Source organism: Bufo bufo, chromosome 3 (genome assembly GCF_905171765.1).
Source record: "Bufo bufo chromosome 3, aBufBuf1.1, whole genome shotgun sequence".
NCBI classification, from domain to species: domain Eukaryota; kingdom Metazoa; phylum Chordata; class Amphibia; order Anura; family Bufonidae; genus Bufo; species Bufo bufo.
In genome coordinates, this window is record NC_053391.1 from 679,749,403 (window position 1) to 679,770,818 (window position 21,416).

Below are 21,416 nucleotides of genomic sequence, written 5' to 3' on the forward strand. Positions count from 1 at the left end.
AACACAACCCTGCTACATCTGACAAACACAACCCTGCTACATCTGACAAACACAACCCTGCTACATCTGACAAACACAACCCTGCTACATCTGGCAAACACAACCCTGCTACATCTGACAAACACAATCCCGCTACATCTGACAAACACAATCCCGCTACATCTGACAAACACAATCCCGCTACATCTGACAAACACAATCCCGCTACATCTGACAAACACAATCCCGCTACATCTGACAAACACAATCCCGCTACATCTGACAAACACAACCCTGCTACATCTGACAAACACAATCCCGCTACAGTTTATTGCGGTCAGACCTGTTACTGCACTACTACAGATACAGCAGTGCTGAGTTTGTTATTGAACTGGATCTTTTGCTCTGGAAACCCTGTGGGTTTATCTGTTACCCAATATAAAACTATAGATAACCTAATACTTTCCAAATGACTAGCTCCACTCTGCTACATCTGACTAGTTGTTATGCAGCAGAATGGTCTCAAATGAAACTCATCAAATTCTCGTCCCAAATGCCCTTGAAATCAATTCCAGCCAGCTTGTTGCACGATGCTCCGGTGTAACTTAATGCTTCCAGCCCTTCTGCTTTCCTCGAGCTGCTATACAATATTTTTTGCCTCCCATCTGGCAGATGTCGCCATGTGGACGTATTCTCCTCCTCACAGCCGACTGACTCTTCAAGTGACTGCTCAAGTAACCACTGAAGGCTCCGACACTCCGAGGATTTTAACTGTTTACTTCTAAGGGCTCATGCACATGACCGTTGGATGTTGTGCGGTCCGCAAATTGCAGATCCGCAAAACAGGGATACCGGCCGTGTGCATTCCACATTTTACGGAACAGCCGGTCCTTAATTGATTAGTCCGATCCTTGTCTGTAATGCAGACAAGAATAGGACATGTTCTATTTTTTTTGCAGAATGGTCATGTGGACATACAGACACGGAGTAATTTCAGGTTTTTTTTGCGGCCCCATTAAAGTGAGTGGTTCCCATACCAGCCGCAAAAAAACGGAATGGACACGGGGGGGGGGGGGGGGGGGAACGTACTGAGCCCTAAGACAAGGACCACAGATGGGCCTGAGTTTTGTCACCCAGGACAGAAGGCTTGATGTTTGCCTCCCCCACCATCATCTTCTATCACCCACATAGCTGCAGGCCCTATAGCAGCAGCACAGGCTGATCCTGAGTTACATCCTGCATTATACTCCAGAGCTGCACTCACTATTCTGCTGGTGCAGTCACTGTGTACATACATTACATTACATTACTTATCCTGTACTGATCCTGAGTTACATCCTGCATTATACTCCAGAGCTGCACTCACTATTCTGCTGGTGCAGTCACTGTGTACATACATTACATTACATTACTTATCCTGTACTGATCCTGAGTTACATCCTGTATTATACTCCAGAGCTGCACTCACTATTCTGCTGGTGCAGTCACTGTGTACATACATTACATTACTTATCCTGTACTGATCCTGAGTTACATCCTGTATTATACTCCAGAGCTGCACTCACTATTCTGCTGGTGCAGTCACTGTGTACATACATTACATTACTTATCCTGTACTGATCCTGAGTTACATCCTGTATTATACTCCAGAGCTGCACTCACTATTCTGCTGGTGCAGTCACTGTGTACATACATTACATTACTTATCCTGTACTGATACTTAGTTACATCCTGTATTATACTCCAGAGCTGCACTCACTATTCTGCCAGCTTCAGAAATCTCCCAGTATCCCTGTACAAGAATCTGATACAGGAAATACTAACTGACCCTCTGCTTTCTATGAACCCGGCTCATCTATCTATAAGGGTGTATGACCGCATGCTTGTTGACGGTTTCCAATAACCGTTAGGGGAATGTTGTCTCTGTTTCTCCAGCAGAGGGTTGTCGGGGTCCTGCAGTCCACACGTGGTTCTTGTCTCCTGCATCCCCTTCCCCATGTGACATGTGTAACCATCACTCGCACAGCACCACCTACAGGACAAACAGGGCACTGTTTTGTTTTTTTGCAAACTGGAGACCAGGGTTTGAATCTGATTTATAGGCAACCAAACGGCAAATGTGATCAAGTCAGGGCCGATCCTAGGGTCACAGGCGCCTGGGTGCAGAAATATTTCTGGCGCCCCCACATGGGCGTGGTTATCTTACTAACTCCTCCCCTTTACAATGTTTCTATGGCAACAACTTCAGCCCCCAACTTCAGCCCCACCAATTTGCTTTGACAATAACTTAGTCAAAACCCAGTTTCTGACCCTTATGTTAAAACATAACTTTCATTTGATTGCTCTAATACCTAAAGGAAAAAATAATTAAAAAAAGCTGCTGTTTCTCTAGATGACCTTATGCTGATAGTAGTGGTAATAGAGTCTCAAGGGTCTATACAAAGCATTGAAACTCTATTAACACTACTATCAACATAAGGTCATCTAGAGAAACCGTAGGTTTTTATTTATTTTTTCTTTCTCTTTAGGTGTTAAAACATAACTTTCATTAGATTGCTCTAACACCTAAATGGGAAAAATAAGAATTTTAAAAACCTGCTTTTTCTAGTCTAGATGACCTTATGTTAATAGTTAATAGTAGTGTTAATAGAGTCTCAAAGGTCTGTAAAAATAGTGTAGCTGCTTTTATAGACCATTGAGACTCTATTACCACTACCATAAACATAAGGTCATCTAGAGAAACAGCAGGTTTTTAAAATAATTTGGGGGATCTGTGGATGACACATTGTTATGGGGGATCTGTGGATAACACACACTGTTATGGGGGACATTATACAGGGGTAATATAACTGAGGGGTATCAGGTAAATTATACAGGGGGTAATATAACTAAGGGGTATCAGTGTACACTATACCGGGGTAATATAAGTTATATTACCCCTGTATAATAATGTCCCCTGATACCCCTTAGTTATATTACCCCGCCCTGTATATTTTAACCTGATACCCCTCAGTTATATTATATAACTGAGGGGTATCAGGGTACATTATACAGGGGTAATATAACTAAGGGGTATCTATCAGGGTACATTATACAGGGGTAATATAAGTGAGGAGGGCTATCAGGGACATAATACAGGGGTGAGGGGTAAGATAAGTTATATTACCCCTGTATAATGTCTGATAGTAGCCTAGCCCTCCTCCTCAGTTATATTACCCCTCATGTACCCTGATACCCCTAGTTATATTACCCCCTGTATAATTTACCCTGATACCCCTCAGATATATTATATAACTGATGGGTATCAGGGTAATACAGGGGACAACAGAGGATTCGTAGCACTGTGGGACAGGGGGGGGGTACATACTTCTTTTTTTATATGCCCTCACCTCACCAGCTAGCAGGCGGCCAGGCGCGCAGGGTACTCAGATGTAACGTGACGTGACGTGACCTCAGCCTGCGCCGCACAGCACGCACTCCCTCTCTGCCTCCGGCGGGTCCAAAACTCCGCCCCCCTATTTGAATACTAGCCACCGCCCACCGGCAGCCCACAGCCAGGTATTGTAAATGAACTGACCGTGCGGCAGGCGGCGTCAGCCAGCAAAACAGCGGGGGAATCAGCTGGGGGCCGGCACAGCTGAGTGAGCGGGCATTATAAAATTGTGAGCGGGGCGGGGCCACAATAATTGCTGCGCGGCCGCCCACCCGCGCAGCTTAGAGGGAACACTGGTCGTCAGATTCCTCGGCGAATCGGCGGCTCGGCTTAAAAAAAAAAAAAGTCAAAAAAAAAAAAGTCCCGGCGGCTCGCTCGCCGCCTTTCGGGTGACAGCGCTGGGGTGCGGGGCACCCACTGCACCCCGTGTAGGATCGGCCCTGGATCAAGTGCAGCACGGCTTTAGTGGTTGGTTAGGGGCCCCTTCACCATTGATGCTTGGGGGCCCCAGTCTGCCTCAATACACAATTACTAAAAATGATATTAATATTTTTGAATTTTTCTTTTTGCAGACGGGTTGACGGATTGCTTGGACCCCGACTGCTGCCTGCAACAAATCTGTCAGACCAATGCATTGTGCCTGGGCTCGCCGGACCCTCTGGATATCATCCAGGAAACACAAGTCCCCGTCTCCCACCAGAACCTTCAGTCCTTCTATCACCGCATAAAATTTTTGATCGGCCGGGGCAGCACGCATTTCATTCCGGGAGAGAATCCATTTGATGGCGGGTGAGTAAAAAAACGGATCTATTTATTTGTGTACCAGAGGTAAAACCGGTCAGGTGTAGCAGAGCTCAGTTGGTCATCTGCGGTATAGGATTCCAGGAAATCCTGCAGTTAACTGACGGAGTCACCTCTGCTACATCTGTATTATCCAAAGTCTGATGGGGAACGAGATGTAAATCTGTATTGTATAGTATAACTATACTGCTGGGTGACCCTGCTGCGCCATAATGGCAGCCATTCGTGGTTGTCACCGTTGTTGGAGACGTACATATGCCCCCCCCCCACACTTGTTGTCATAGGATATGATGCCAGGTTGAGGGATAGGAGGGGGCTGTATCCCCAACCATCTGTGTTTGGACAGTAAAGACCCTCCACCCAGGTATGACATTACGCACCCAGCTGCTCCATCTCCGTATTCTTTATGCATCGATGGAGCGGCTTTTGTTGCAACGTTTGACGCAATCGTCGGGTCCAGAATCTGTACAATACATATTAAGCTCCTCTCTCCTAACAGTGGAAGAACAAACATGTTGCAAATTGGAAACCATCAACAAGGAGGCTACCTACCTGTAGCTGCTGACGGAGCTTGTTTTCCTTTTTTTGGTCACATTTGTAAATACCCAATACAGACCAGACCGCATAGAGACGCAGCGGATCCATCAACAGCAGCTTGTTAATGGTTTCCAATGCCATTTACTGCATCAGTTTATAGTTCTATGCTGAGTTTAAAGGGGGATTCCACCTAAGGCTACTTTCACACTTGCGTTCGGAGCGGATCCGTCTGGTGTCTGAACAGACGGATCCGCTCCTATAATGTAAACGATTGCATCCGTTCAGAACGGATCCGTCTGCATAACTGTTTTTTTCAGATCTGATTTTTCACTTCGTGAAAACTCAGATCCGACAGTATATTCTAACACAGAGGCGTTCCCATAGTGATGGGGACGCTTCAAGTTAGAATATACTAAGAACTGTGTACATGACTGCCCCCTGCTGCCTGGCAGCACCCGATCTCTTACAGGGGGCTGTGATCCGCACAATTATTGGGGGGCAGACCCCCCCTCCCTCCCTCCCTCCCCTGTATTTAACTCATTGGTGGCCAGTGCGGCCGGCCCCCCTCCCTCACCCCCCTGATTTTAACTCATTGGTGGCCACTGCCCCCGGCCCCCCCTCCCTCCCCTGTTTTTAACTCATTGGTGGCCAGTGCGGCCGGCCCCCCCTCCCTCCCCCCCTGTTTTTAACTCATTGGTGGCCAGAGTGGCCGGCCCCCCTCCCCCCCCCTTGTTTTTAACTCATTGGTGGCCAGTGCGGCCGGCAGGGGGCAGTTATGTACACAGTTCTTTTAGTATATTCTAACTTGAAGCGTCCCCATCACTATGGGAACGCCTCTGTGTTAGAATATACTGTCGGATCTGAGTTTCACGATCTAACTCAAATCCGATGGTATATTCTAACCTAGAGGCGTTCCCATGGTGATGGGGACGCTTCAAGTTAGAATATACCATCGGATTGGAAAAACTCCGATCCTATGGTATATTAATAGGGACTTCTGACTTTACATTGAAAGTCAATAGGGGACGGATCCGTTTGCAATTGCACCATATTGTGTCAACGTCAAACGGATCCGTCCCCATTGACTTGCATTGTAAGTCTGGACGGATCCGTTTGGCTCCGCACGGCCAGGCGGACACCAAAACGCTGCATTCTGGCCAAACTGATGCATTCTGATTGGATCCGCATCCACTCAGAATGCATTGGGGCTGTACGGATCCGTACCACCTAAGCACCCACCTGCGTCATAAATTGCCCATTGTAGGTGGAGGCCCCGATACAGAAATTCCCGTTGCGCTTCCGCTGGGGGAAGGGAAATACTTAAAGGGCAATTACCCAAATTTTTAAGTGCGGCCACAGAGTTGCGTGTATATGGGCCTTGGAATTTGGGGAATATATATATTTTTTTTAGGCATTGTTTAAATTTTAAAATGTAGCATTTTCAAGAAGATCTGGGCTAGAAGAATCTTGAACACAGCGTACTGCTGCAAAGAAATTCTGTGAAATTTACCAAAAAAACGATAAAAAAAAAAAAAAAAGTGAGTAAAGGTAATTTAGGGAAGATGCACGCTGCCCCCTAGTGGATCCTCCATAATGCTCTGCTGCCATGTGCTGCACAATGTCTATACAGAATAATCAACACAAGAAATAAAAAAGTAGAAATTTTTTTAATTTTTTCCACTAAAGTATGTTACATTCGTAGCCTTCTAAACTGATATGTCCCTTTAAGGCTGACGCTGAACGATGGCGCCTATCCCGTTATAGGGCTCTATTAATGGCAGCAGTGGGGTAGGGCGGCCATACCTGGGATGACACCTATAGGATTCCCTCTGCATTCAGGCCGTAGTCTCCATTTACTGTTTTATGTGACGTTCTTCACTGATGAAGAGGTCGTCTCACTTCAGCAAGCGGCGTTTATCATAGAGACAAAGTTAATACAAGGCACTTACTAATGTACTGTGATTGTCCATATTGCCTCCTGTGCTGGCTGGATTCATTTTTCCATCACATTATACACTGCTCGTTTCCATGGTTACGACCACCCTGCAATCCATCAGCGGCGGTCGTGCTTGCACATTATAGGAAAAAGCAGCCTCTCTGGTGGCCAGGACCATAGGCTGGTGCTTTTTCCTATAGAGTGCAAGTACGGCCACCGCTGATGGATTGCAGGGTGGTCGTAACCATGGAAACGAGCAGTGTATAATGTGATGGAAAAATGAATCCAGCCAGCACAGGAGGCAATATGGACAATCACAATACATTAGTAAGTGCCTTGTATTAACTTTGTCTCTATGATAGACGCCTCTTACTGAAGCGTGACAACCCCTTTAGCCGTCAGTAAAGTATGAAGGTCCAGGGAGCCGAATATCACAGTGACTTCTGGAGGTTCTGTGTGCCGCCCTGAGTATAGTCGGCCAATGTCATGTACAATAAATATACTGTATATATAGTGCAGTGTAAGAAGTGCTGGAAACCATCAGCTGGTTGGTGTCCCAGGATCTGTCCCACAGAGATGGCGGCGCTGTAATTACTGGGATGTAATAAAGCTGCAGGAGAGGAGATACATATATATCCTGAGGCCGCAGGTGTTTTACAGCTGCTTGTGTGCGTTTTTCTGTTACATTTTGTATGGATTTGACAACCAATAGTGAGGTGCTTTATTGGGCTCCATATGTGCGGAGCTGTGAGGAGGCATCGCTTCTACAGAAACCTATGTCTCACGGGCAAAACTACAGGAGCAGCAGCCGGGCAGGTAGAGCCCGAATACCTGGGGGCTCAGTCTCACACACGTAGAGTGCAGTTGTATTAATGTGACATCACTATTTGTATTATGCCTGTATGGTGACGTCACCGTGTGCCTTATCCCTGCCCTGTGATGTCCCTGTGTGAGTTTTCCCTGCACTGTGACGTCACCGTGTGCGTTATCCCGGCCCTTTGACGTCACCGAGTGCGTTATCCCGGCCCTGTGACGTCACCGCGTGCGTCCTCCCGGCCCCGTGACGTCACCGCGTGCGTCCTCCCGGCCCCGTGACGTCACCGCGTGCGTCCTCCCGGCCCCGTGACGTCACCGCGTGCGTCCTCCCGGCCCCGTGACGTCACCGCGTGCGTCCTCCCGGCCCCGTGACGTCAGCGCGTGCGTCCTCCCGGCCCCGTGACGTCAGCGCGTGCGTCCTCCCGGCCCCGTGACGTCAGCGCGTGCGTCCTCCCGGCCCCGTGACGTCAGCGCGTGCGTCCTCCCGGCCCCGTGACGTCAGCGCGTGCGTCCTCCCGGCCCCGTGACGTCAGCGCGTGCGTCCTCCCGGCCCCGTGACGTCAGCGCGTGCGTCCTCCCGGCCCCGTGACGTCAGCGCGTGCGTCCTCCCGGCCCCGTGACGTCAGCGCGTGCGTCCTCCCGGCCCCGTGACGTCAGCGCGTGCGTCCTCCCGGCCCCGTGACGTCAGCGCGTGCGTCCTCCCGGCCCCGTGACGTCAGCGCGTGCGTCCTCCCGGCCCCGTGACGTCAGCGCGTGCGTCCTCCCGGCCCCGTGACGTCAGCGCGTGCGTCCTCCCGGCCCCGTGACGTCAGCGCGTGCGTCCTCCCGGCCCCGTGACGTCAGCGCGTGCGTCCTCCCGGCCCCGTGACGTCAGCGCGTGCGTCCTCCCGGCCCCGTGACGTCAGCGCGTGCGTCCTCCCGGCCCCGTGACGTCAGCGCGTGCGTCCTCCCGGCCCCGTGACGTCAGCGCGTGCGTCCTCCCGGCCCCGTGACGTCAGCGCGTGCGTCCTCCCGGCCCCGTGACGTCAGCGCGTGCGTCCTCCCGGCCCCGTGACGTCAGCGCGTGCGTCCTCCCGGCCCCGTGACGTCAGCGCGTGCGTCCTCCCGGCCCCGTGACGTCAGCGCGTGCGTCCTCCCGGCCCCGTGACGTCAGCGCGTGCGTCCTCCCGGCCCCGTGACGTCACCGCGTGCGTCCTCCCGGCCCCGTGACGTCACCGCGTGCGTCCTCCCGGCCCCGTGACGTCACCGCGTGCGTCCTCCCGGCCCCGTGACGTCACCGCGTGCGTCCTCCCGGCCCCGTGACGTCACCGCGTGCGTCCTCCCGGCCCCGTGACGTCACCGCGTGCGTCCTCCCGGCCCCGTGACGTCACCGCGTGCGTCATCCCTGCACAGTGACGTCACCGTGTGCGTTATCCCTGCACAGTGTAAAGTGTCAGACTTCAGCCCAATTAAACCCGCGGCTCAGTCTATAGAAGGAAACGCAATCCAAAACCGTTGACTGTTTATCTTAAGCCTCGCTGCTTGTTTCCCACCTCGGATCCCAGTGAAATACGTTCTAATCATACCTCGCTGATATTAGGCAGTCACGCCTTTCTGGTGGCAGCGGCTTTAAGCTGCATAAATGCGCTCGCTCAGAGAGCGGCTGGATGTAAATCTGCTCTCAAACTGTGTAAATGGTTCTCACCCCCTGAGCTTTCAGCATTCCCCTTCCAGTACCGCTCAGAAGTGGCACAGACTGTGCCATGCCCCTCACTACGCCAGGCCCATTACTGAAGAACTTCTACCATGGCGAGGAACTGAGCCGCATTTAGGAATAATTTTGCTTTTCACACAATTTACTTTTTTTTTCTTTTTTAGAAAAACAAAAATAAAAGTTTAGCCAAATTTGAAAAAATTCTAAATTTCTAGTGAACCCCTCCTCCACACTTTTTTCATTGCAAGGTTTCCGTGGTTGGTCTTAAACCCTGTAGAACCGAGTTGTCAGGCCTAAACCTTGCTGTCCTCCATATGACTATATGGAAATACATAGGACACAACAAGAATAGGATTGGAGAAAGTGCCGCCACATAATGTGCTGGCATCCTCTTGTTGCCCATAAGTTTTTTTGGGCATGAGGACCCCTGGTAAACTTAGTAAATATGCTTTCCACCATTGCCAAACCAAGGATGGTGTAGATAGGGGCTCCAGTTTGTCTTTGCCACCCAAGTACTCACATACAACTCAAGCTGGCTCTGCCTATAACCAAATCATTGTATAGCACCCTACTTTAAAGGCATTGTATGCATTCCATAGTTATAGGAAGGGGAACCCAGAAAGGTGTACTGGCTGACCCATCGTTGCTGCATTAACATTTACCAGTTTTGATGTGGCAGTAGATGGGACTCTGAGTGGGAGTGCATTGTCATTGAAAGCATTGCTTTAAAAATTGGGAACCGCGATGGGATCAACAGAGACCCTTTGTAAAATGTATGGACCCTGCCGGTTTTGAGTTAGATCCTTATTAGGTCCAGAGCTGCAGTGATAGTTTTAATATCCTGCAGGATTTGGTAGAAATTGCACAGCAGTCTGATCTTGCAGAGTTGCTAGAGGTGCATCTGCCAGCACAATGCCAGCTTTGTCACTGTAATGGTAAGGTGAGGGAGCTGCAGCCACCTGAAAGACGGGGCACTACTCCACCAGCATGCTGAGCTCCAGCAGTGCACAAATGATTACCCCCCCCCCCCCCCCTCCTCCCCTGAAATTGAGTGGCATTGCCACTCTGACTTGGAGGAATAAGTCCTGGCCACCCATGCTTCTCCCTGAATGAAGGTCATCCAGAGAGCAGTGAGGAGCAGTGCCAGTTCCTTTGGATACATGAGCTCTACACGGTTAGCATATCTCCAAGTCTAAGGCAGAGGGTAGAACCATGTATAAGCAAAAGATTAGGCACTGCATGTAAGGCACTCATCCTCCTGCTGGGGGTGAGTGTGAAACAGGCCCTGCTGCAGCAGCTGCTGGACAAAAGCCCCAGCTGGAGACTTGCCACGATTGCATTTAGCAGACAAAGCCAGCCACAGATCTTGCAGCAACTCTGCAGATGAGACTGCCGCAACCGAGACAGCAAGGCCACAGACCAGGCACCTACAACAAGCAAGGTGGAAAACTGGGTCCCATGAGAGAAGAAGCAGTAGTCCCACTGGGCCAAAGAAAAGTGAAGGCCCTGGTCCGTGCCTCAGGCCCTGGGAACACTGGAAAAATAGGAGGACTAATGCACCTGCGAGTGGGACAACTGCAAAGACGGGGAACCCTAAGTTAACACCCCTGAGGCCTAGTGCCCTAACATCACACCCTGTATCGGGGAAGTCTGGCACTACTACCGTGTTAAGGACTGTAAATAGTTACACGAGTACCAATACACTTACAGTGCAGAGGTGTAACAGCCAAGAGTGAGTACCGTTTAAGAGACTACAACAAAGTGTAGTATGCCTTTCAGAAAATTGTGTATATGTTCTGATGTAACATTTCCTAATGTACCATACCCCCCTGCAGAGTGTGAAATGTGTGTGTGTGTGTATATATATATACACTGGCTGTGGCCCCTCACCAGTTCTATATCTGTACACATACTCACGCTAGAAGCATAGCCTGAAAATTGGGAACTGCGATGGGATCAACAAACAGCCCTGCGGACATTTTTGGACCCTTATAATTTTCTCTTATTTTCCTAATAGCCTTAAGTGTGTTTTCTCAGTGTTAGTAAGCGGAGTGCCCCCTAATCAAACATATTACGACTAAGTGCCGCCAAAGCTATGCCCGTACACCATGCTGCCTATTGAAAGCACAGCATAAGGGCGCATTCACACGACTGTGGCGTTTTGCAGTCCGCAAATTGTGGATCTGCAAAACACAGATACCGGCCCTTGTGTGTTCCGCAATTTTGCGTACCGTACGTGGCCGCTATCATACAAAATGCCTTTTCTTGTCCGCAAATCTTTTTTGTGGGGCTGCGGAACACAACTTACGGGTGCAGACAGCCCGCGGTGTGCTGTCCGCATCTTTTGCGGCCCCATTGAAACGAATGTGTTCGCAGTTTTGCGGGGAACAGATGCGTACTCATTCATACAGTCGCCTTCGAGGCATGTCAGATCACTGGCTGAGAGTCTAGGGTCTACAGTAACCTCGCCCCCTGCTGAATCATCGTCTGTACAGTGGATCTGCTGTTTCCGTCCAGAAATCATTCACAGGTTGATCTTGGCAGAGACAACTGCCAACAGCAGCTTTGGATGTGACTGGAGCATAAAGCATTATGTTACATAGAAAAGCTGCCGTTTAAAGGTTATCTGCAGCCATTGGTCTAACCCAATATTTATGTGAAAGCCTTTTTTTAAGTAAAATTCATCCGGCAGTACAAAAGCCCGGCGAGCTAGAAACCTTTTTACTAATTATTCAATTTCTTCATCTTTTTTTTTTTTTCTTGCAAAAATGAGCGGAGGGAAAAAAAATGGTTGACAGAAGCTTTATCTACAGATGGGAAACAGCTGTGATTGCCGCATGCATATGTAATGGAGGGAGGAATTTATTATTTTATTTTTTGTTCCCGTCTAAGTGGTTCTCGAACCTTTCTGGTCGTTTCTATTTTAAGTGCACATGGAAGTAACCCTAAGCTGTTAGAGAAAGTGGGGGAAATAATACATATTTAAGTTTTTAAGAATTAAAAAAAAGAATAAAAAAAAATCTCAATTTTACAACATTGAAATTGTTATGTTTGCAAACTGTTAGGCCCCTTTCACACGGGCGAGTTTTCCGCGCGGATGCAATGCGTGAGGTGAACGCATTGCACCCGCACTGAATTCTGGACCCATTCATTTCTATGGGGCTGTGCAGATGAGCGGTGATTTTCACGCATCACTTGTGCGTTGCGTGAAATTGCAGCATGCTATATTTTGTGCGTTTTTCACGGAACGCAGGCCCCATAGAAGTGAATGGGGCTGCGTGAAAATCGCAAGCAAGTGCGGATGCGGTGCGATTTTAACGCATGGTTGCTAGGAGATGATCGGGATGGGGACCCGATCTTTATTATTTTCCCTTATAACATGGTTATAAGGGAAAATAATAGCATTCTCAATACAGAATACATAGTAAAATAGGGCTGGAGGGGTTAAAAAAATATTAATAATAATTTAACTCCCCTTAATCCACTTGTTCGCGCAGCCGGCATCTCTTCTGTCTTCATCTTTGAGGAATAGGACCTTTGATGACGTCACTGCGCTCATCACATGGTCCGTCACATGATCCATTACTATGGTAAAAGATCATATGATGGACCATGTGACGAGCACAGTGACGTCATCAAAGGTCCTATTCCTCAAAGATGAAGACAGAAGAGATGCCGGCTGCGCGAACAAGTGGGTTAAGGGGAGTTAAATTATTATTATTATTTTTTTAACCCCTCCAGCCCTATTTTACTATGTATTCTGTATTCAGAATGCTATTATTTTCCCTTATAACCATGTTATAAGGGAAAATAATACAATCTACACAACCTCGAACCCAAACCTGAACTTCTGTGAAGAAGATCGGGTCTGGGTACCACATTTAGTTTTCTATCACGCGAGTGCAAAACGCATTGCACCCGCGCAATAAAAACTGAACAACGGAACGCAATCGCAGACAAAACTTACCTACTCGCGCGGGTTTGCCGCAATCCACCCGGACGCATCCGGAACTAATCCGGACACGCTCGTGTGAAAGAGGCCTTAGGGGCAAAAGCTTTCTGAGCGTTATAATGAATGGAGCGGGGGAGGGGAGGGGAGCGGATACGGCTCCTATACCACAATAAATTTGAGTTTGACTTGAAGGAGAAATGTACAGCAGTGAAATCGCATCATCTCCACTTCAGATACAGAGCCCAGAGACCATTTTGACTTTTGGGTTTGGAGGAGGATTTTTTGACCCATAGGTAGTCCACATGCCACTAAAAGGTTCCCCAGGGATCCAGATTATTGCTGTGTGTATGACACTGTAACTAAAAATTCTGCTTCATGGGTCTTTGTTACGCTCGGCATAAGGGACGGGGCAGGGGTTTGAAGTTCAGTTATTCATCCTTTTGCTGAGTATTCATCTGTTTTATCATCTGAGCCTCCTTTTATCAGTGTGATCTGAGCAATCTGCTCCGCCAGGTTTCAGTTTCCTTCACAGACCCTGTAAATAATGCAAAACTCAACCCTCCTAAGGGAGAGTCGGGAAGACTCCGGCACTGAGCCGTCCCAGATGACATACTGAATTATTCTGCATTTTCTGAATAGACCAGGTTAGGATAAGAGCGGGGCATATGAGGATACGCTGCCCCCTGTGGAAAAGAACAAAACTACTAGAATACTGTCCCTGTATACAAGAATATAACTACTATAATACTACTCCTATGTACAAGAATATATATACTATAATACTGCCTCCTATGTACAAGAATATAACTACTATAATACTGCTCCTATGTACAAGAATATAACTACTATAATACTGCTCCTATGTACAAGAATATAACTACTATAATACTGCTCCTATGTACAAGAATATAACTACTGTAATACTGCCTCCTATGTACAAGAATATAACTACTGTAATACTGCTCCTATGTACAAGAATATAACTACTATAATACTGCTCCTATGTACAAGAATATAACTACTATAATACTGCCTCCTATGTACAAGAATATAACTACTATAATACTACCTCCTATGTACAAGAATATAACTACTATAATACTGCCTCCTATGTACAAGAATATAACTACTATAATACTGCTCCTATGTACAAGAATATAACTACTATAATACTGCTCCTATGTACAAAAATATAACTACTATAATACTGCCTCCTATGTACAGGAATATAACTACTATAATACTGCCTCCTATGTACAAGGATATAACTACTATAATACTGCCTCCTATGTACAAGGATATAACTACTATAATACTGCTCCTATGTACAAGAATATAACTACTATAATACTGCCTCCTATGTACAAGAATATAACTACTATAATACTGCTCCTATGTACAAGAATATAACTACTATAATACCGGCTCCTATGTACAAGAATATAACTACTATAATACTGCCTCCTATGTACAGGAATATACCTACTATAATACTGCTCCTATGTACAAGGATATAACTACTATAATACTGCTCCTATGTACAAGAATATAACTACTATAATACTGCTCCTATGTACAAGAATATAACTACTATAATACTGCTCCTATGTACAAGAATATAACTACTATAATACTGCCTCCTATGTACAAGAATATAACTACTATAATTCTGCTCCTATGTACAAGAATATAACTACTATAATACTGCCTCCTATGTGCAGGAATATAACTACTATAATACTGCCTCCTATGTACAAGAATATAACTACTATAATACTGCTCCTATGTACAAGAATATAACTACTATAATACTGCTCCTATGTACAAGAATATAACTACTATAATACTGCCTCCTATGTATAACGATATAACTACTATAATACTGCTCCTATGTACAAGAATATAACTGAAGCCACATTGATATTTTGTCTTGGGTATTACATTTTTTATTTATTTTTCTATACCTTTTTTTCATTGTGTGCTTTTAACTCTTTCATCCTCTTCCTCTTTTGCAGACATGTCTGTGTGATACGTGGTCAGGTGGTTACCTCAGATGGGACCCCTCTAGTTGGGGTGAACGTCAGCTTCGTCAATGCACCTCTTCTAGGTTACACCATCAGCAGACAAGATGGCAGGTAATAACTGCAGCATGAAATGCCCTGAGCGGCGCCACAGGTGCCAGGTGGCCAGCTATTCTACTGCAGGAGCCGGGCATGTATCTCAGTGGTGTTATGTCAGTGGCTGGCTTTATGCAGACCATGACCTGCAGCCAGTACTACCGTACAGTAGTGCACAGCTGCCGCCATACTGGTCACAAGCGGCAATTATCACCAAGTAGCCAGATAGCTGAGGGCTGCAACATGATAATTCTCCAGCGGTCCCAGAGGAGACATTGCTATGGACAAGCTGTCAGGAGTGAAAATTAAATGGTGGTCCCTCATCCCCCTCCCCCACCCCCTTTCCGCTCCATCGTCCCAATCCATATGCAGGAGTGCTGAGCCCCCCATGGGTTTTCGCTGTGTAGGCGTGATTATTGACCCGGGCTCCTGCTGCGAATTGATGGCTTTAGTGGCGCGAAAGGGACGGTGAGCGGCTGCTGAATATTTATCCGGCAAACATTTGTCTATAAGGAAAGCGGAGGTGTAAACCCGTCAGACACGGCATTGTTCACATGCAATTACGGTATATTGATAATTTTTTTCTTTTAAGTTCCACATTTTTTGGGGGGGGTGGATGTTTTACATTTTTAAAACTTGCTTTGGGATTTTTTTTTATTCCACAAGGAGAAGAGTTCCACAGACACAAAGTAGCAAAATGTGTGAAAATTGCTAACTTTTTTAAAATCTTTTTATATTTTTGTTGTAATTTTTTTTTTTTTTTAACGCTACTAATGTTTTCTTAAATCCATGACAAATATTTATTTTAAAATTTGTGTTCCTTTTTTGGCTTGTGGTATCAGTCGCAGTTGTAACTAAGTGTTGAGCGAATCGAAGTCCACAAACTGGATGCCGATCTGAATTTCAGGGAAAATTTGATTCGCCGCGAAGCCAAATTTCCACGTGCTTTGTGGTAGCGAATCGATTTTCCCTGAATGGCGGTAAAAAATAAAAAAAAAATCATAACTTCTCCGTTTGCAAAGAGAGACAGACGCCGCCATCTTCATTGAAGATCTTGCACGAAATGCCGTGCGCGGTGATGTATGACGTCCTCAAGAACCATGCTAAATTTTGCGCTCAAACGGAGGAGGTGTGATTTTTTTTTTTTTTTTTTAAATTTAGATTTTTTTTAAAAAAAATTTAATTTAGATTTTTTAATTTATTTTACACTGTATTCTTACTGTCAGATGCTGCGATCAGCTATGAACGGGGCATCTGAGGGGTACAATGACAGGGTGGGCGGCCCAATTGCCGTTCCCTGTCATTGCGCCCACAACTTATAGGTAATTCGTCAGAAAGCAAATTATTTTTTTATTTTTTTTTCAATACTTCAATACTTGTGACCTTCTACAATCCCCACTTCTTCTACTAGGGTAACAGTTTATTTTTTATTTTTTGCTAACAGTTTATTTTTTTATTTTTCCATCAAAAAAAATACCGTAACTTTTTGTGTACACAGTTCCTATGCAGACCTCTCTATCTCCATGGTTACAGACTACAAGCTGTGTGCTGATGTTGTAGTCATGTGTCGCTCTCTTCCATTTGCGCCTCTTCTACTGTTTGGAGGTTATGACGCGGGATGGAGTACAGCCGCCATTCACGGTAGATGGCGGTCTGCCGACAGCTATCCCTCCTGGCCCCTCCCATACACGTGCATACGTGTTCTCAGAATATGAGAAAGCCGCTACAATATCCTAAGGCCCCTTTCACACGGGCGAGTTTTCCGCGCGGGTGCAATGCGTCAGGTGAACGCATTGCACCCGCACTGAATCCGGACCCATTCATTTCTATGGGGCTGTGCACATGAGCGGTGATTTTCACGCATCGCTTTTGCGTTGCGTGAAAATCGCAGCAAGCTACGTTTTTTGCGTTCTGTATTCGAAACTATTCATTTCAATAAATCCGCAAAAAAACGGAAGGTACACTCCGTATGCTTTCCGTTTTTCCGTTCCATATAAAGATAGAACTTGTCCTGTTATTGTCCGCATAATGGACAAGGATAGTACTGTTTTATCAGGGGTCAGCTGTTCTGTTCCGCAAAAAACGTAATGCACACGGACGTCATCCGTATTTTTTGCGAACCACAAAATACTGAACAAAGCCATACGGTCGCGTGCGAGAGGCCTTACACATTAGATGGTCAACCGGTCCTGACAAAATCGTCTGATTCGGCCAAATTATTTTCTGATGGGTGTGGTCAGTATGGGTCAGACTACACAGGGTTTGTTTGTAGTCTGTATCCATGGAGACAGCTTTGTACTTGATTTTTTTTTTTTATCAATTATGTTGCTTTGTTTTTATTTTTAGAGGCATCCATGTAATTACAAGCATACTTGCAAAAGTGCTCACACCCTGTTAATATTAATTTCGAAGCCCCGCAGATATCTTGCTTGTAAAGCAAATACCGCCATAAACTGATTTATATTAGTGCAGCATTAATGGAAATGTATACTGGATATGTCATGTGAAACTGTCACCGAAGGAGATTTATGTGACAAAGAGGAGGTGTACGGAAACATCTGGGAGCAATCACCATAAATAAGTTATCACGCCGTGAATACATTTGTTTGGAGCCTCGCAGGGATCCTGGCGCAACAAGCCCTATTTGATAATTACAGAGCAGCGCGTATAGCATCAAGGCATTAGGGGTTAGGTTATTGTTTAGTTTTTTATTTTAGTTTTTTTTTCTGGTTGATTACATATATTGAATTATGTAACCGTGATACGATAATTAAGAGAAGTGTCATTACACCGCTGATTGTGTTGTCAGATCGCTGCAGGTAGGAGACGTTATATTATTTCACTTACATAAACATGGGCCAATTTTAATTATTTTTTTATTTTATTAATGTTAGTAATTAAATTTTATTTACGGTACTTTTTTTTAAATTACATTTTATTTACAATAATTTTTTTTAATTAAATGTTATTTACCTTGATTATTTTTTTTCTTACTCAAATAAATACATTTATTTTCTATATAAAATGTAAGCGTGAAACTGGATCGCACATCCTGAATACTATGCTTTTATCTAATAACCGCTTCTCAGCGCAATTTATAGTATACCTACCCCTATGTTACATACTGTATACAATTTGATCAAAAAGCATAGGCCCACCCACCACGACAAGCTATTCATTTTCTATATTGTGTCCCATTTGATTTTTTATTTTATCGATTTTAATTATTTTTATTACATTTAAATTTAAATCTCATTTTTAAGTTCTAATGAATAAGTTTATTTTCAATATTGTCTCCTCTTCGTTTTATTTTTGATTCTATTGATTTTAATTTTTTTTTTTAATTAAATTTTATGAATTTTTTTACGTTCCATTGAATACGATTTTTATTTTAAATTTTTCAATGTTATTTTTGATGATTTTCATTCTTTTATTGCGTTTTATTTAAATTTCATTTTTTAACTCGAATGAATGCATTTATTTTAAATATTGTGACTTTATTTTTTATTTTTATTTTTTATTGGTTTAAATTTTTTCATTAGATTTTATTTGAATGTCAACTGAATGAATTTTTAATATCGGGAAGCATTTTAACGATCAAATATTAAATTGATGGGAATTTTAGATTTTTATTATTTTAAATAAAAACATTTTTATTTCAGTTTGTGGTCAAAAAATAAATGTATATATATTTTTTAATATCTTGTTCACAGCTTTGACCTGGTAACCAACGGTGGCATCTCCATCACCCTACGTTTTGAGCGGGCGCCGTTTATCACGCAGGAGCACACACTCTGGTTGCCCTGGGACCGCTTTTTCGTCATGGAGACCATCACAATGAGGCTCGAGGAGAACGAGATTGCTAGCTGTGACCTGAGCAGCTTTACCCGTCCGAATCCGGTTCTCTCCCCGGCTCCGCTAACCGCTTTTGCCAGCTCGTGCTCGGAGAAGGGACCTATCGTACCCGAAATACAGGTAAGTGCTCGGCGGCGAGCGGCATCCGGAAAGTGTTCCCTACAGACAGGGAGAACTAATGTAATTTTTGTTACTTTATTTGTTCTTTACTATTTTTAAGTTTTATACTCCTGTCGCATCCAAAGCCTAATTCAAAATTCTGCTGAGTATCTCCTGACGTCTGCCAACGCTTTCGACAACTCTCGCCACAGCAGAGCATTATCTGTAGAGGTGCTGAATGGCAAGAAGCCCACAATTGGTTCAATCTGAATGCCAAGAGAAAGTTTGAATGCAGCTCTTGATGTGACTGGAGAAGGACACCTATAATTCACAGTCAGTTCAAGACGTATAAAGCCTTATTGTTCAGATATTTCAAAGACACTGATAAATTCTTACAAGAATAATTGTTCTTGTCCTACGTATGTTTGCTACTCCTCTCACATCCAAAGCTGCATTCAAATTTCTGCAGAAAGTCTCTTGATATCTGTGAGCGCTGTCGATAGCTCTCACCACAGAAGAGCATGATCTGTAGGGATGCTCGGCCAGCAAGAAAGTCCACAAGGAACTGTGATTGGTTCAATCTGAATGCAGCTCTTGATGTGACTGAAGAAGGAAAACGACGAATAAAGCATTTTTTGCACAATTTTTTTCAAAGACCTTGATAAATGATTAGATGAATAATTGTTCTTGTCCTAATGTTGGCCTTCATACTCCTGTCACCTCCAAAGCTGCATTCAGAATTCTGCCTCCCACGTTTTGGAGACTGTCGGCCCATAGATACACGCTTGCTAGCGCTCATCATAGAAGTGCATGCCTTGTAGAGTCACTGAACCAGCAGGGATAGGTGATGCAGTTAAGCCTGAGCCGCTGACGAGAAGCAAATAGAAGTCTGAATGCAGCTCTGGATGTGATTTGAGAAGATGTAACCCAAGTTCAGTTTGAGATACCCTAATGCAAGTTTTGTTTTAGTACAAGTATTTCTGTAAGTCTATAAATGATTGCAACTAATGTAGTCATCGATTCTCCGCTCACATCCAAAGCAGAATTCCGCTAACATGCCTGTTTGAGCCTGACAGCGCTGTGTGCCCTTGTTGGCTCTCAGCACACAGAGATTTTCAGGTGGTTCAGCCCAAGTGCTAGCAAAAGTTTTGAATGCAGCTTTAAGAATGCCCAAAAGCACATTCCACCAAATTGAATTCTTGATGCAGCTTCGGATGTGACCGGAGTACAAAGTCCTTTTTTTAGAAATACTTGTTCAAAAATGCACTTGCATTTGCTCGTCTTGACCTGATCTCGAGTAATAAGGGTGCGGCCAATTTTTGGGTGGTTTCTGTCACTTTTTGTTTGGTGCGGGGTTTGGAAGCCAGAAGAAGAGCGCGCCATTTTGTAGTAAAAACAAAAACGGTGACATTGTAAAAACCGCCGGAAAATTGACTCCTTCTTAATTTACTGCACTGTATTCGCATAAGTGTTTCCAAGAGGATATCAAAGTCCTTTGTACTCCTGTCACATCCAAAGCTGCACCAAGGATTCAATTTGGCGAAAATGTGGTTTTGCGCATTCTTAAAGTGACAGGCAGGATGCAGAAGGGTACGGACGGGACTTTTTCATCGCCTGCTTAATGGAATCCATTTGTTTGATTAGCTGAGGAGATCTTGGAGTCGTCTTAAGGATGGAATCGAGGAGTGAAGAATGTTTACATACCAGGCGGGATAAATGGTGCTGTCAGCGTGATGGAAGACTGCACCCAGGAGGAAATTAAACCGTACATTACATGCACGCCGTTCTTTACCGCCTCAGGAAATCAGCCATATTGCCACATTGGCAGATTTAGTTTTTCCGCCTTTAACCTCAATTTATAATGCATGACTGACTAGCTTCACGTCCTTCAGAACAGCACTTCCCAATGTCCTTCCGTGGGCTCACAGCCATTACTGTGCCCGTAGGGGGCGTCACACAGCTCGCCGGTGCGCAAGTCTCCATTTTTGCGTAGTAACAGCTGCCCCCCCCCCCCCAGTTCTCCCTTTCCTATGGCTTTTTGGTGTAAGTGTCAGTCTCCACTGTTATTCTGGCATTCTATTCAGTAACCAGGAAGATCAGGATGAACATTTCTATAGGTCAGGCCTAGGTAGGAGTGAGTTTTAGACTGCGCCACGGTGCCTTAGGGGCAATCGTCAGCATTTTAATGACTTTTGTTG

General features: G+C 45.2%; 1 protein-coding gene across 1 annotated transcript in view; it reads left to right on the top strand.

The window, feature by feature from the left end:
* TENM4 (teneurin transmembrane protein 4) overlaps nt 1-21,416 on the top strand; it is a gene marked incomplete at its 5' end in the record, with an annotated part of 222,150 nt that overhangs the window by 162,111 nt on the left and 38,623 nt on the right. The window contains 3 exon segments of the mRNA XM_040426403.1: nt 3,985-4,201; nt 15,163-15,282; nt 18,978-19,239. Coding sequence (XP_040282337.1) covers nt 3,985-4,201; nt 15,163-15,282; nt 18,978-19,239 — 599 coding nt within the window.